Source organism: Girardinichthys multiradiatus, chromosome 22 (assembly GCF_021462225.1).
Source record: "Girardinichthys multiradiatus isolate DD_20200921_A chromosome 22, DD_fGirMul_XY1, whole genome shotgun sequence".
Lineage (NCBI taxonomy): Eukaryota > Metazoa > Chordata > Actinopteri > Cyprinodontiformes > Goodeidae > Girardinichthys > Girardinichthys multiradiatus.
Genome location: NC_061814.1, coordinates 37269746 through 37283991, shown reverse-complemented (window position 1 = coordinate 37283991; position 14246 = coordinate 37269746). Strand labels below are relative to the sequence as shown.

General features: G+C 39.8%; 1 protein-coding gene across 1 annotated transcript in view; it reads right to left on the bottom strand.

Annotated features, from left to right (window-relative positions):
• b3gat2 (beta-1,3-glucuronyltransferase 2 (glucuronosyltransferase S)) overlaps positions 1 to 14246 on the bottom strand; it is a 61483-nt gene that overhangs the window by 17027 nt on the left and 30210 nt on the right. Inside the window, exon 2 of the mRNA XM_047351537.1 lies at positions 4531 to 4675. Coding sequence (XP_047207493.1) covers positions 4531 to 4675 — 145 coding nt within the window. The remainder of the gene's footprint in view (positions 1 to 4530; positions 4676 to 14246) is intronic.

Here is a 14246-nt window from a genome sequence, read left to right as displayed (position 1 = left end):
GAGGAATACTTCAACCCTCCCAAACAAGCCAGACTTCTTAAGTCTTTTTTTATTTGTTCTGTCAAGAACTTTGACATTCAACCTGCTAACAGTGGCCTTTAGTCTCACAGGGAGCTATGGGGGTTTTTGCAATTTCTTTAAGCATTGATTAGCCTGGCCTTGGGGTGAATTTGTCTGGAAATCTGTTCTTGAAAAGATTAGAAGAAATCATATACATTTTCCACTTCTGAATCTTTCTCTCAGTAGAATGACAGACTCAAATTACATCATATTGCTGTTGTCTTTCCATCCTGGCATTGTGTTAACACATGTCCGTATGGTCCAGGAAAGCAAATTGCCAAAAGTACCGTTTTTCTAGAGGTGGTTAGAATGATGATGATGAGTTAATCCATAGTATTTGATTAGCAGAATCTGACTGCATCTTTAAGCCCCATGGAAGCAGCGCAGGTGGGCATAGTTTATCACACAGCTTTACTATTTTGGCTTAAATGTTATTTACAAAATAATAACTGTGTGGAATCACTTGTTTGTTTTTGAACACTTGAGGTTAGATTTAAATAATTTCAGAATCTGGTGAAGAATAGTTCATTTTTAAATAAAATCTTGTTACGTAAAATACTACAATAGAAAGAGGGTGTATTTTCTTTTTACCATGGCTGCATGATAATTGGCCCTAGTTTCTGCAAGAACACTTTTGCCAACTACTTTTTTTTGCTTTAACTGAATCTCACCCAAAAATCCAAAGGGCTGAAACTGTTGGACGTGTGATTTTGTCCTATGTAAGTTGTTTTTCTGTTAAGTTCTGCACCTAGTCAATTCTTGTACGATAACAGTCTGCACACTGAGTCTCCGGCGTGCTCTCTGCTCCTGCCGTCTCACCATCCCTGGATCGGGATGTAAACACTGGGGTTACTCGGGGTTAAACACTTTCATGTCCCCATCCCTAAAAGCACTCCCAAGGCACAAGTACCACTTCAACAGAGGTACACGCTTCTTTGTGTTGCAGTGCCTGTTCCCACAAACAGCCAGTGCTTTGTTTTTACTCCACCTTCACACATGCTTTCATATTCAGCAGTAAAATAAGCTTTTATTTAACTGTATGTATTCTGCATATTCATGTCTGCATCCTGGAAAAATCAGTCCACTCCTCTTGTCACAATTCTATTGACGGCAGGTGTGTATTAGTGTCTCTTCTACTGTGTGTGTGTGTGTGTGTGCACAGTCAGAGAAGCACACACAGCCTGGGGTGAATAGTACTCCACACCCTAATTGTGCCGGCTCCATTGTGTCTGGATAAATGAGACAGAGCAGTAGATGGGAGGCTTTAGTGGTCGGCTAACAATGCAGCGTTGTATAACACAATACTATTAAGACACGGACTGGCACTCGCTGAGCGCTCTGCAGACACCCCATTGTATGCAATGAATAATAATGTAGGAGTAAATAAAGTTTGGGCTGTTTGCTCTGCGCAGCCATTGTCGTCTTTGCAGAATTTAAAGGGCAAAATAAAAACAAGGTAAATCTTAATACATCTGCAGCAGTAAATCTTTGCATAGCAAATTGATTATGTAATTACACAAAGCAGTGTAAAATAAAGGGCCTCAATTACAGCAAGTGTTAGCGTGTCTGTGTGGAGATTAGGGATGATTTAAAAGTGGATGGAGGGATAGGATCTTGGGCCGTGCTGGTGGAGAGAGAAACGGAGACTTGCTCCTGATGCTGAGGTCTCATGTAAACTAATCCCAAGGGCAAACATGTGCTTGCATGCATGCGTGTTTGGAAACACATAAACCACATAAAAGGCACCTGAATCCACCTCTGCCGCACTGTCATGTCCCTACATTTTTAACTCTGTTTTTTCAACAAAACCCATCTCCTGCAAAAGCATAAACCCAGATTAAATGGGTTAAGAGAAATACTGAGAGGTGACAGATGCGCCGTTATTATTTGCTCTGTGTTGAATTACCTTCTCTAAGGTCAAAAGGGGTGTGGATGCTGATTGGATTTTTACAGAGGAGGTGCAAACAGATTGATTGGTGTGTTTGTTCTGTTTTTTCCTTTAATCATCAACACAATTAATAAAGTTTTATAAAAACTGTGTGTAACGTCAGCACAAGGAGTTTGATTAAAATTCTTCCAATATGAAAGTTGGCTACACTCTCTATTTGTTTTTATTTGTGGGGAAAAACAAACAAGATTGACAGGACTGCAAGGAAAATAAAAAATGCAATTTAACACCACTAGGTAATCAGTCAAGCCAATAAATAAAATTATATCCTCTTTTTATTGCCCCTAAATTGGCTTTTTCTTTCTTTGACATATTTTAAAAAAAAATTTATAATACACATGAAACTGTCAAAAAATGCTTTTAGTGAGGACGATTAGGCCAAAAAGGAAAATATGTGAAAAACCACAAACTCTGTTGTTACTTTTAACAAAGAATTTAAGTGGGACCACCTCTGGCAGTCTGCTGGACTGTTTGCTGGTGTGTGTTAACAAAATGCTGCAAGAATACCTCAATCTTAAAAAGCAACTGTTGCTGCTCAGCAATCTAGGAAGGGATATGAACCCGTTTCCAAAAAGATTTTAAAAAATCATTGTCTTTCTTTGTGCTTTAAACTAGTTCTGGTATGCACAAAGGGTCCCGATGTTTGAAGTTTTAACTTTTAGTAACAACATTGGCAGTCATTACATCAACTCAACCGCAGACGTCTCATTTCCCGCCATGCACATCCCATAATGCACTGGGGTGAGGTCACTAAATAACATAAAGGACCAATCTGACTGCATGACTGATTTAAAGCATTCAGGATCATTTCAGGATTCAGGATTAAGGATACATTTTAAACATACTGCAGAATATTACAGCAGAAGACCCACTTCCTCTTTTTGTTCTTGTTTAACAGGGGTTGACACTGACGCATACATTTTGACAGTTATCTTACCCCATAGATTAAGAAGTGACAGTAGCCGTTAGCGGTTAGCGGTTAGCAGTTAATGTTAGCTTCTGCTAATTTATTTATCTGTGTAACAGTTCAGTGTTACAAAAGCTAATACATTAATTAGTGGAATATGGGTTAGTTAACAAAAAGGTTGGCTTTTTGGGTAGCTGTGCCCACTGCTGCCGTGCATGCCAACAAAGGTTCCTCCACCAAATTTGAAGTCCTGTTTTGGTGGGAAATGAAATGCATATGTTCAACATTGTGAATAACCAATCCTAAGTCAATTTTTTAACTACAAATCCATTTATGGATTAAAATTTCCCTTGCAAACAGTTTAACGCTGAGTATCAGACAGTCGTATATGTGCTACTCTGAAATGTAAAATGTAAATTCTGTGAGGAATCCAGTAATTTCAGTAACAAAACTATTGTTTGTTTTTCTGCTACACCATCTGCTAATGGTGCTGAGCAGTACATCATAATTAGTTTAAAATTTATTAAAAGCTGAAATATTTTCTAATCATTTCAATGTTTGATGGAATATTACTAAATACTACGTTACCAGAAAACTCTAATACAAGAGATATATGTCACCAGGTGTGTTAACTAAGAGTGGCATTTTTTATAATCTGGTATCCGGAAACTGTTTAGTCCGTCACTTATCAGTACCGTTCTATCAAACGAAGCTCTTGAATCCTGCAGCAGACTAAAAACCTAAAAATCCAGCTATGCAACAGCTCCCCTGTGGGGGAGTAACTGTTGGAACATTTAATTGGAATGATCAGATCTCATTTAATGGCAAATTAATCCATGAAAAAAAAAACAGTGGCCCATTGAAAAACAGTGTGATTTGTGTGGGCACAATCAGAAGGAGAGAGCACAAAATAATGTATGTTTCTGTTTTTCCTTGACGGTGGGGCAACAAATCAAAATATTCAATCTGATATAAGCTGTTCAGTCAATGAGTCCCGAGAACTCAGAAGAGCAAGCTATGGGCCAATGATGTTGAAGGCTGGTCTGTTTGCCATTTCAAATGCTGCGTGGCTTGGTAAAAATGTTTCCAAGCCTCTTCTAACTGCAAACAACATGATAGCTGCCAAGGGACGCTAAAGAGAGCTGCGCAGAAGTGAATTTTAGGAAACTCTCAATGAACTAAGGCAGTGTTATTTGCATGGGTCAAAATTGCCCCAGAACCATGTAAGAGAGTAAGATGAGTCAGACAGAAAACGAGTACTGAGACTTATTGCTGCAAAAGGTGACTCTATAAGTCACTGGATGTGGACATAGTGTTCTTACCCACAGCTTTTCCAGTATGGCTTCACATTTGTTTAAACAATTATGACTGGGTTAAATCTGTTTTAAGATTTTGACCATTTGAAGTTAGATATCGAAAATTCAATAATTAGTTTTTTTGTCCTGTTATGTAAAACTCAAGAATGTGTGCTTTCTTCTTCTCTTGAACACATGGTGATTGGAGGCACAGTTCTTTGTTCAGAGCTACATCTCACCTGTGTGTGTCTCTCACAGTGTATCTGAAGGCAGCAAACATCACCAAAACAGTCTGATAAGTCCTTCAGTTTGCTTCTTACCTGCCATGTCAGTGGCAAAGGGTCTGTCCGGTCTCCAGCCAGTGTACCAGCCAACAACTTTGCCCCCGGACACCAGGGGGCGCTCATATGATCGGCCACCCACGAAACCCACAGGCCAGATAGACACGCCATGAGTACTTCGCATCTGGAAGAAGAAAAGATTGGATGCAATCAGTTTTTATAACTGCCTTTTCAGTGTACAGCCCTGAAATGTATAAAGACAGATTGCTTATGGTTGTTTAGAAAAAGCAGCGCATAATATTTCCATCTATGTGCATTTCTGTGGGAGTGGCTTGCTTTAGCAGTTACAGAGGACCTCGGTTCTTGCTGGACCTCATTTGAATGTAAAAGGGATGTTCTGAAGAGGCAAACTAAGCTTAATGTCAGAGCTTCTGCACACCATCCAACCCAAGGGGATGAAACAGGCTTTAAAAACACTGAGGCCAAACAGTGACAGACAGTGAGCCTGAAATAAATTGTTGTGCATCAGTTTGCATGAATGATCTTTAATTTAATCTGAAACGTTCTGGAGAGTAGCACAAAGAGACTCTCGTGCAGCAGGAATATGAGGCCAAATAAAACTATATAGCGCAGATCTGCTGTCCATTTGCACAGTGAGTGAATTTGCACACAGCCACAGGCAGCGCGACATGAAATGAGCTGGGGAGAGAGCTAGAGATACAAATTTGGTGGGTGGGTGGTGGTCTGTGTGCTGGACTGTGTGGAAACAGTGAATTGTGTATATGTGTAGGGATGTATGTGTGCGTGTATGTTATTCCATTTTCCAGTCCGAGCAGCTTCGTGGTTCAGTCGTTTAGACACTGCAACTCGTCTCTCACTCAAACAGCCTTCAGGCTGTTGCTCATGACAAAGAGACAGAACAAAACTACATCAGACAGCAGCACTGCATCACCAAGTATAAATGAAGCACAATATATAGATTTACAGTGCTGAGCGACCACCCAACCACACATATGACAACTAGACTAAATGAAAATATGGAGTATTTGACAATTGTAGCAAACACAAAAAACTCACCTAAAAACAACTAATTTTCTACAGGTCTTTTTAAAATGTCCTTGCTGGTGTAACACTGCATGAAGCTATCATGTCCTACCCATTGATCCATCTTACATACACTAAATTGCCAAAAGTATTGGGTCACTTCACCAAATCAATTCATTCTGGTGTTAAATTCTCTTCCATGACTGCAGGTGTACAAGGTTGTGTGGAGAAACCTAACAGAGTCCTGACCTCAACCTCCTTGAACACCTTTGGGATTAATTAGAGCAGAGGTTTCAAGGTTCTAGAATGCCTTTTAACTTTACATTACCTTGCCAAGGCATTGGCCTGTTAACTTCTGGGTCTGGTGATCATGATTGTCTGCAACTAGTAGGTTCTCTTTAGCAGCATAAAAAACAGCATTTGGACTGACCAACACTTAACGGCAATGGGAAAGTCCATGGAACTCAGTAAAGATCTAAGAAGAATTCATGATTTGCACAACTATAGGGAAAGCCTATTTTGAGTCAACTCAAGACTATCAACAATTATGAGAAACCACAAGTTAAGTGGATGTGTGCACTTTGCCAAGGTCTAGAAGAAGACCTTGGTCTTCTTATATAAGACCATGGCTAACTGTGCTTATATAACAGAAAATTGGTTCAAATGTTCAGAAAAAACCCAGGAACCCAGGCATGAAGTGGAAACTAGCAGAAGACCAGTGTTACTGTCCACAAATTCAAGGAAGCCTCTGCTCCAAAAATAAACCCTTTCATGCTCGTCTCCAATTTGCCGCTCTCCACGTGGACAAAATAAACACCTTCTGGAGAAAAGTTTTACAGTCAGAAGACAAATATTTTGAGTTGTCTGGTCACAATAACAAGAAGTATGTTTTGGAGGAGTCAATGTGATCTTTTCAAAGAACACCATCAACTGTACACATGGTGATGGCAGGGTCGTGTTGTTTGGCTGTTTCGCTTCCAGCTGTACTGCTGCATTACTATGTACTATATGTAAATAACAAGGACTACCTCTAAATTCTTCAATTCAACAGCTGCACCAGCAACCTGGATAGAGTTGGTTGTTCCAACAATGATCTCAGACAAAAATTCAAGCTGTTTTTGGAATTGAACAAGGAGGCAAACCTTAAGCTTCTGGGATGGCGTTTCCAAGGCCCTGAACTCAACAATTTGAACATTTGTGGGCTACGTCTAAAACTTTGGTCAGGTCTGGGAAAAGAGAATGTAACTGTTTATTACCAATTCTGTCAGAAAAGAAAAATCAAATGTCCAGCCAAAAATGTGCAAGAGACCTGTTTCAGGATATTGAATTCAATTCAATTCAGTTTTATTTATATAGCGGCGATTCACAACACATGTTGTCTCAATATATACCTTATATATCGATATATATGTATTATTATATAAAAGGTGTGTTGTGGTGCAACTTGTTATTTGATTAAATATTAGTAGGTGTATGTATAAAGACCTCGGTGTTCAAGTGGACAACAGACTGAAGTGGAGATGCAACTGTAAGGTCATCTACAAGAAGGGTTCAGAGCAGACTGTATTTCTTGAGGAAGCTTAGGACCATCAGTGTTTGCAGAAAGATGCTCCATATCTTCTATAAGTCTGTTGTGGAGAGGGTGATCTCTTCTGCAATCGTCTGCTGGGGAAGCAGCATCAGAGCCAAGGACTTAAAAAAGCTCAACAAGCTAATAAACAAAGCTGGTCCTGTTCTGGAGACTCCTCTGGAATCTCTGGAGATCATTGTGCAATGAAGGATTCTTCATAAAATGAAGAACATTACGGAGAACCCTGAGCATCCTCAGGCTTCCGTGTTTTCAGTCAGAGGCTTCTTCAGATCTCAGCCATTCGCATCTACAACGGCTCCTTGAAGAAACCTGTATAATATGAGCTACAACAACATTTAATTTCTCTTTGGGATTAATAAAGTATTTTTAAATTGAATTGAATATATTTAAGCCTTTATGTATAATATTGACCCTACATAAAATCCACAATAAATTCAAACTTTTGCACCCAATTATTCTTTTAAAACATTATCAAAGTTGTAGGTTGTACATTTATTCCGCCCTCGAACAAAAATTGTGCAAATATATTATTCAAAATCCTAAATGAATAGAAATGTATGGCCATGCTGGGTATATGCAAACATCTGATTGGAACTGTATAGTTTCACAATTATAACAAACTTACTTTATATAAACATTATGATTTGTGTGGTATTCACTCTTTTCTCCTCTGAATACTTCTTAAAGCAGTGAAAAACTGAGTTACAAGGGTGGCATTAACCTGAGGGAAAGTTTCACTGCCTGCAGACAGGAACCAGCAAGTACAAAAGCTCTCAGGCGCTGGAAATAGGCCCAATCACTGCTGTGATACAGCCATGATAAAGACCAGGAAATTGCCAGTTATTTATATCACGCTGTCAGAAATCATAACTGTTACACATTCATCTGCTAAAAAAACAACATGATGCGTGGTGAGTTTATCTTTACATTCAACAGAGTGAGAGGAAGCAGATAAATGGAACATTTTGTTAGTGCCTGACATTACCTCCTTCTCATTTTCTACACCTCCTTTTCCTCTCCAACATCTCCTCCTCTTTCAGCCTCCTCTGCTCCGTACCCTGACTGCTCACTGCTGTTTGGGCCCCTGGGCATCACTGACAGCTTTGAACCCTTTTCCCTGTTAATACCGAAGTCCCTTGTGGTGCTAAAATCCTTCCCCTTGTCCCTGTTTTTGCTGTTGCCTGCCTTACTCTCTATTGCTTTTAGGTCATTTTTCAAAGACGTCAGCTCCTCTGTCTTTTAAGATCAAAGTTGAAGAGAGGAGAAAGCAGCAAAAGGAAAGAAAGGAAGGAGGACTGTGTGCCAAGCTCATTCCTTGAGTACGATCGTTATTTTGGCTTAAGTCCTAGTTTGACTGCTAATGATCCCCTGCTTTGAATGCCTTCTCTTCCCAGCCCAGCACAGTTTGACACAATCTTAGAGTGTTGGAATGGAGCCGGAGGGCATACAAACATGCTCAGAAACTCTGACTGGATTTGCACAGAGAACAAATTTTCACTGTGAAAACCAGGAGATGATTTTGGCTTCGGCTCAGCTTAGCCTGGTAAAAGCCACACTCCCATCACACAATGCATCTTCCAGGGATATACTAATATGAAACGCTTTAGTCGTCAATTGTCAATCACTGTAAAAAGATCTCCTTTAAACTGTAGTTTGATTGTGTACATATTCAGAGTTTTTTGTATGTACAGGTCCTTCTCAAAATATTAGCATATTGTGATAAAGTTCATTATTTTCCATAATGTCATGATGAAAATTTAACATTCATATATTTTAGATTCATTGCACACTAACTGAAATATTTCAGGTCTTTTATTGTCTTAATACGAATGATTTTGGCATACAGCTCATGAAAACCCAAAATTCCTATCTCACAAAATTAGCATATTTCATCCGACCAATAAAAGAAAAGTGTTTTTAATACAAAAAACGTCAACCTTCAAATAATCATGTAGTTATGCACTCAATACTTGGTCGGGAATCCTTTTGCAGAAATGACTGCTTCAATGCGGCGTGGCATGGAGGCTATCAGCCTGTGGCACTGCTGAGGTCTTATGGAGGCCCAGGATGCTTCGATAGCGGCCTTTAGCTCATCCAGAGTGTTGGGTCTTGAGTTTCTCAACGTTCTCTTCACAATATCCCACAGATTCTCTATGGGGTTCAGGTCAGGAGAGTTGGCAGGTCAATTGAGCACAGTGATACCATGGTCAGTAAACCATTTACCAGTGGTTTTGGCACTGTGAGCAGGTGCCAGGTCGTGCTGAAAAATGAAATCTTCATCTCCATAAAGCTTTTCAGCAGATGGAAGCATGAAGTGCTCCAAAATCTCCTGATAGCTAGCTGCATTGACCCCGCCCTTGATAAAACACAGTGGACCAACACCAGCTGCTGACACGGCACCCCAGACCGTCACTGACTGTGGGTACTTGACACTGGACGTCTGGCATTTTGGCATTTCCTTCTCCCCAGTCTTCCTCCAGACTCTGGTACCTTGATTTCCGAATGATATGCAGAATTTGCTTTCATCCGAAAAAAAAGTACTCTGGACCACTGAGCAACAGACCAGTGCTGCTTCTCTGTAGCCCAGGTCAGGCGCTTCTGCCGCTGTTTCTGGTTCAAAAGTGGCTTGACCTGGGGAATGCGGCACCTGTAGCCCATTTCCTGCACACGCCTGTGCACGGTGGCTCTGGATGTTTCTACTCCAGACTCAGTCCACTGCTTCCGCAGGTCCTCCAAGGTCTGGAATCGGCCCTTCTCCACAATCTTCCTCAGGGTCCGGTCACCTCTTCTCGTTGTGCAGCGTTTTCTGCCACACTTTTTCCTTCCCATAGACTTCCCACTGAGGTGCCTTGATACAGCACTCTGGGAACAGCCTATTCGTTCAGAAATGTCTTTCTGTGTCTTACCCTCTTGCTTGAGGGTGTCAATAGTGGCCTTCTGGACAGCAGTCAGGTCGGCAGTCTTACCCATGATTGGGGTTTTGAGTGATGAACCAGGCTGGGAGTTTTAAAGGCCTCAGGAATCTTTTGCAGGTGTTTAGAGTTAATTCGTTGATTCAGATGATTAGGTTCATAGCTCGTTTAGAGACCCTTTTAATGATATGCTAATTTTGTGAGATAGGAATTGTGGGTTTTCATGAGCTGTATGCCAAAATCATCCGTATTAAGACAATAAAAGACCTGAAATATTTCAGTTAGTGTGCAATGAATCTAAAATATATGAATGTTAAATTTTCATCATGACATTATGGAAAATAATGAACTTTATCACAATTTGCTAATATTTTGAGAAGGACCTGTACTTAGTTTTTTCTTAACTTTTTTAAGTTGGGTTCATCTTTGTTTCTAAAATAATCACATGGTGGAATCAGCGAGATTTTGGTATTTTTTTTAGATTTAGGTTAGATTCAAATGCATTTGAATTACATCGCAGAAGACAAGACCAGAGGGTGTGCTTATTTTTTTTCCAACCATACCTTGAAGTCTCTTTGGGGTATGTCTCTACCAGCTTTGCACATCTAGACACAAAAGCATCTGTGAAGATCAGCTTTCCCAAGTCATTCCCACAGATTTTAAATTAGATCTTAATTTGTACTTTAACTGTTCCATTCAAGCACATGAAAATGCTTTGATCTATACCAGCGTAAGTATGGCTGAATGTTTAGGGCTTTTGTTTTTCTGGAGTGTGAACTCTCACCTCAGTCCCACATCTTTGACAGCTTCTTACTGGCTTTCTTCCCAAATTGTCCTATATTTAACTCTTCCCATCAACTCTGACCAGTTTCCATATTCATATCCCGTGTTGAAGAAAAGCATCCTGATCCATATTTCTTAGTGGGGATGGTTGGGACAAACACTTCTTTAAACTTCCCCACAACCTTATCCCTGACCTGTTTACTGTATTCCCTGCTCTTTCTGATGCTGTTTGTTCAACATTGTTTTCCAGCAACCCGCTGAGGGCTTCACAGAACAGTTACATTGATAGTCAGATGAAAGTACACACCCAATTAGGCAACTTTGCAGGGCAGCTGGTTGTGCTGCACTTTATCAAAGGGTAAAAGAGGCCTAAAATCCCTTTCATATTTGTATTTTGTAAATAATTTTTGAAAAGCATTATTTCCCATTCAACGTCACCTTTATAAACTGCTTTGTATTGGTCTATCACAAAAAATCCCATTAAAACACATTGAAGTTTATGGTTTGTAAATCCAAAGCCTCAAAAAGTACAAATTCACTTAGAAATATATGCAACACTTGTAAGTAATATATGCTGCATGTCTTCATAAACCTAAAGAATAGAAAATAAACAAGAAAGACTTAAAGATTGGGTTTCCTTCTTCTTGTCAAGCTTTGCGAGGAGTTTTACTGTACTCAGTTGGCAGTTAGTCCTTAGGTCTAATTTTCTTTTCTTATTTTTTTTTTTTTTTTGTAATTATTATTATTACTATTATTTTTTTATTTACTTATGAAGGACAAAAGACATACTTCTTCACTGCTGAAAAACAAATCTGGTAAATCCATTTACACAGTAAAAATCAGAAGTGGTGTAATGTCAAACGTCCCACAGAAAATAAAACAAAAAAACGAGTTTTAACAGCGGAATAAACACAAAGTCACAGTTCCCTATATTTTAGCTGCTGTTTTATATTCTCATATAACCACTTGTTCCTGAATGCTGCTTAAACTGGGGGCGGAGCTTTTTTGCCGGAGCAAATGTTGTGCAAGCTCTTAGATTTAACTAATATCTTTCTCCTTATTCCATTAGTTAGACTGCAGAGGGGGGCTTATACTGTAAAGTCTTTAGTTATATAGCAAGCCCGCTGGTAGCTGACTCACCAATGCAGCATGTACCACACTCGTCTCTGCACCCACTTTTCTATCCCTCTCATCCATTTTTAGCAATTCTTCACACTCATCCTTTTCAACCACCTTATCACAGGCTTTGTACACTATTCCCTTATCCCCTTATTGTCCTTTATCCATTCTCATCCTCTTCATCAACCATTTACCCATTCATCCTTCTCAACCTATATGACAACCTGAAGTAGGCCAAGAGATCCTGAAGGAAAATCTCTGGCCATCAGTTTGTGAGCTTAGGATTTTGGAGTGGCCTATTCAAAGCCTGGGCATAAATCAGATTGAGATGAAGAAATTTGTAAGAGTGTTAAAATACTTTTCCACAGAGATCTACAGTTGAATTCAGACTCATTTCGATTTCATTCAGTTTAGTACATCATCGTCCCTCATCCTTAACAGCATTAATTTAATAAATCTTTTACTTAAGTATCACCTGGAGGGTAAGTTTGCTGCCATGTGTCAAATGAGACAGAATCCCCACTCTTGGTCTAGCTCTTATAGCCACTAATCATGGGTCTCCTCAGATAAAACTCAATCCTCTGGTTCATCTTTCCTCTCTTCCTTACCTTTGATTCAGACAGTTAACCGGTATTTATGCAGCATGTAACTTGCTAGGGAAACTGTAGGTGCGTTAGACAGCCCATACATCTGTCTGACATAAATGCCGGCAGGCATCACCTGGTTGCATAAAATGAGATAAATAAAAACTGTGGGTGGGGGGTGTCAGAATGCATCAGTGAGACCTGTTACCGCTAGCTGCATTATATATCTCATTCTTCATTATTACTGGAAGAGATCCAGGCTTCACAGGTATGCATTTGATGTTAGCCGCCCATCATCTGCAGCATTGTTCGATTGAAAAATATCACCCGGGCTTAAAAAATTATTAAGCTGGTTTTGTTGATAGCTGTGAACTAATAGCAGTGTAAAGGTCCTGGTGTAGGAAGCAGTGAACCAGTGCATCTTGGCTTTGTTATCAACATCACAATGCTTGCTGGGAGCCAGCCAGAGCTGTGGGGTGACAGGGTTTCAACAGATGGAACGTTATCCTGCTCATGGCGACTGCATTTAACTCACGCTGATTTTCATGCCGCCGTCTGCAGATTACTGCTGGCAGCAGAAAAGTTTGCAGCACAAACTCAGTACAGCAAGCTTTATCTAAACAGAGAAGGCTCATCCTGCCATAATGTTTTCTTTTGGTGAGAGGAACACTAGAAGATGAGGGAGACAGGTAGATACCAACAAGATTGGTTTAGACCCAGTATAGTTGGGACTACTTTGAAAATGAATTGGAACTTACTGCAGAATGGTATGGGGGCGCACCGTGAATAATAAAGCAAGCATTTTATGTACCAGCAGTACTGTTCTCACTTCATCTCGCTGTGTTTTTGTTATACAAAGATGTAATTAACAACACCATTGAAACCTTATGACAGAAACACTGAAAACACCTGAAGCGCGTTACTTTCACTGTTCAATTGCTTGCAAACAAATACTGAATCAGCCAATAACATTGCAGTAACTTATTGCATTTGTGCTTCTGGACATGGTACCAGTTGGAACCTCCAACTGAGCATTGTTTAAATGCGACAGCCTGCCTAAGTATTGTTGTTAACATGTACATCTCCTAATGACCACAGTGTACCCATCTTCTGAAGTCCTGTTTTAGCAGGATAATACACCATGTCACAAGGCTCAAATTATCTCAAAGTGTTTTTTTGAAATGATTTATCTGGACTCCAGTGGCCCCAATATCCAGCAGATCTCAGTCTAACAGATCTGCTTTGGGCTGGATGTGAAGTAACCCTAAACCATGGATGTAAAGGAACTGCATGAAGCTATCATGTCATTATGAACCACCATTTCTGAGGAATGTTTCAAACACCTTGATGGATATTTATCATGTAGATTTGAGACAGTTTTAAAGGCAGAATAGGGTCCAACCCAGTACTAGCAAGGTGTAGCTTATACAGAGGTCAGTCAGTGTATATTTCACTACTGCAGCACTTCAGGATAGCTGTGGATATTTTATTATAGCTGCCTCATTAGTTTTAGAAAAGGAGACAGTACAACTATAGGAGCTTTAAATGTAAAATCAAATAATGTACATGATTTTATTAAGGCTCTAGAGAGCAAGCAACACTGTGCATTCCTTTTCATTGACCTTATTGCTTATTGGGCTGTCAGAAGATGTTTGTTAATTTTAAAATGATCTATGAAAGCTGAAGTTATCTCCCATAGATTTCCTTCTGTATCCAAAGGAC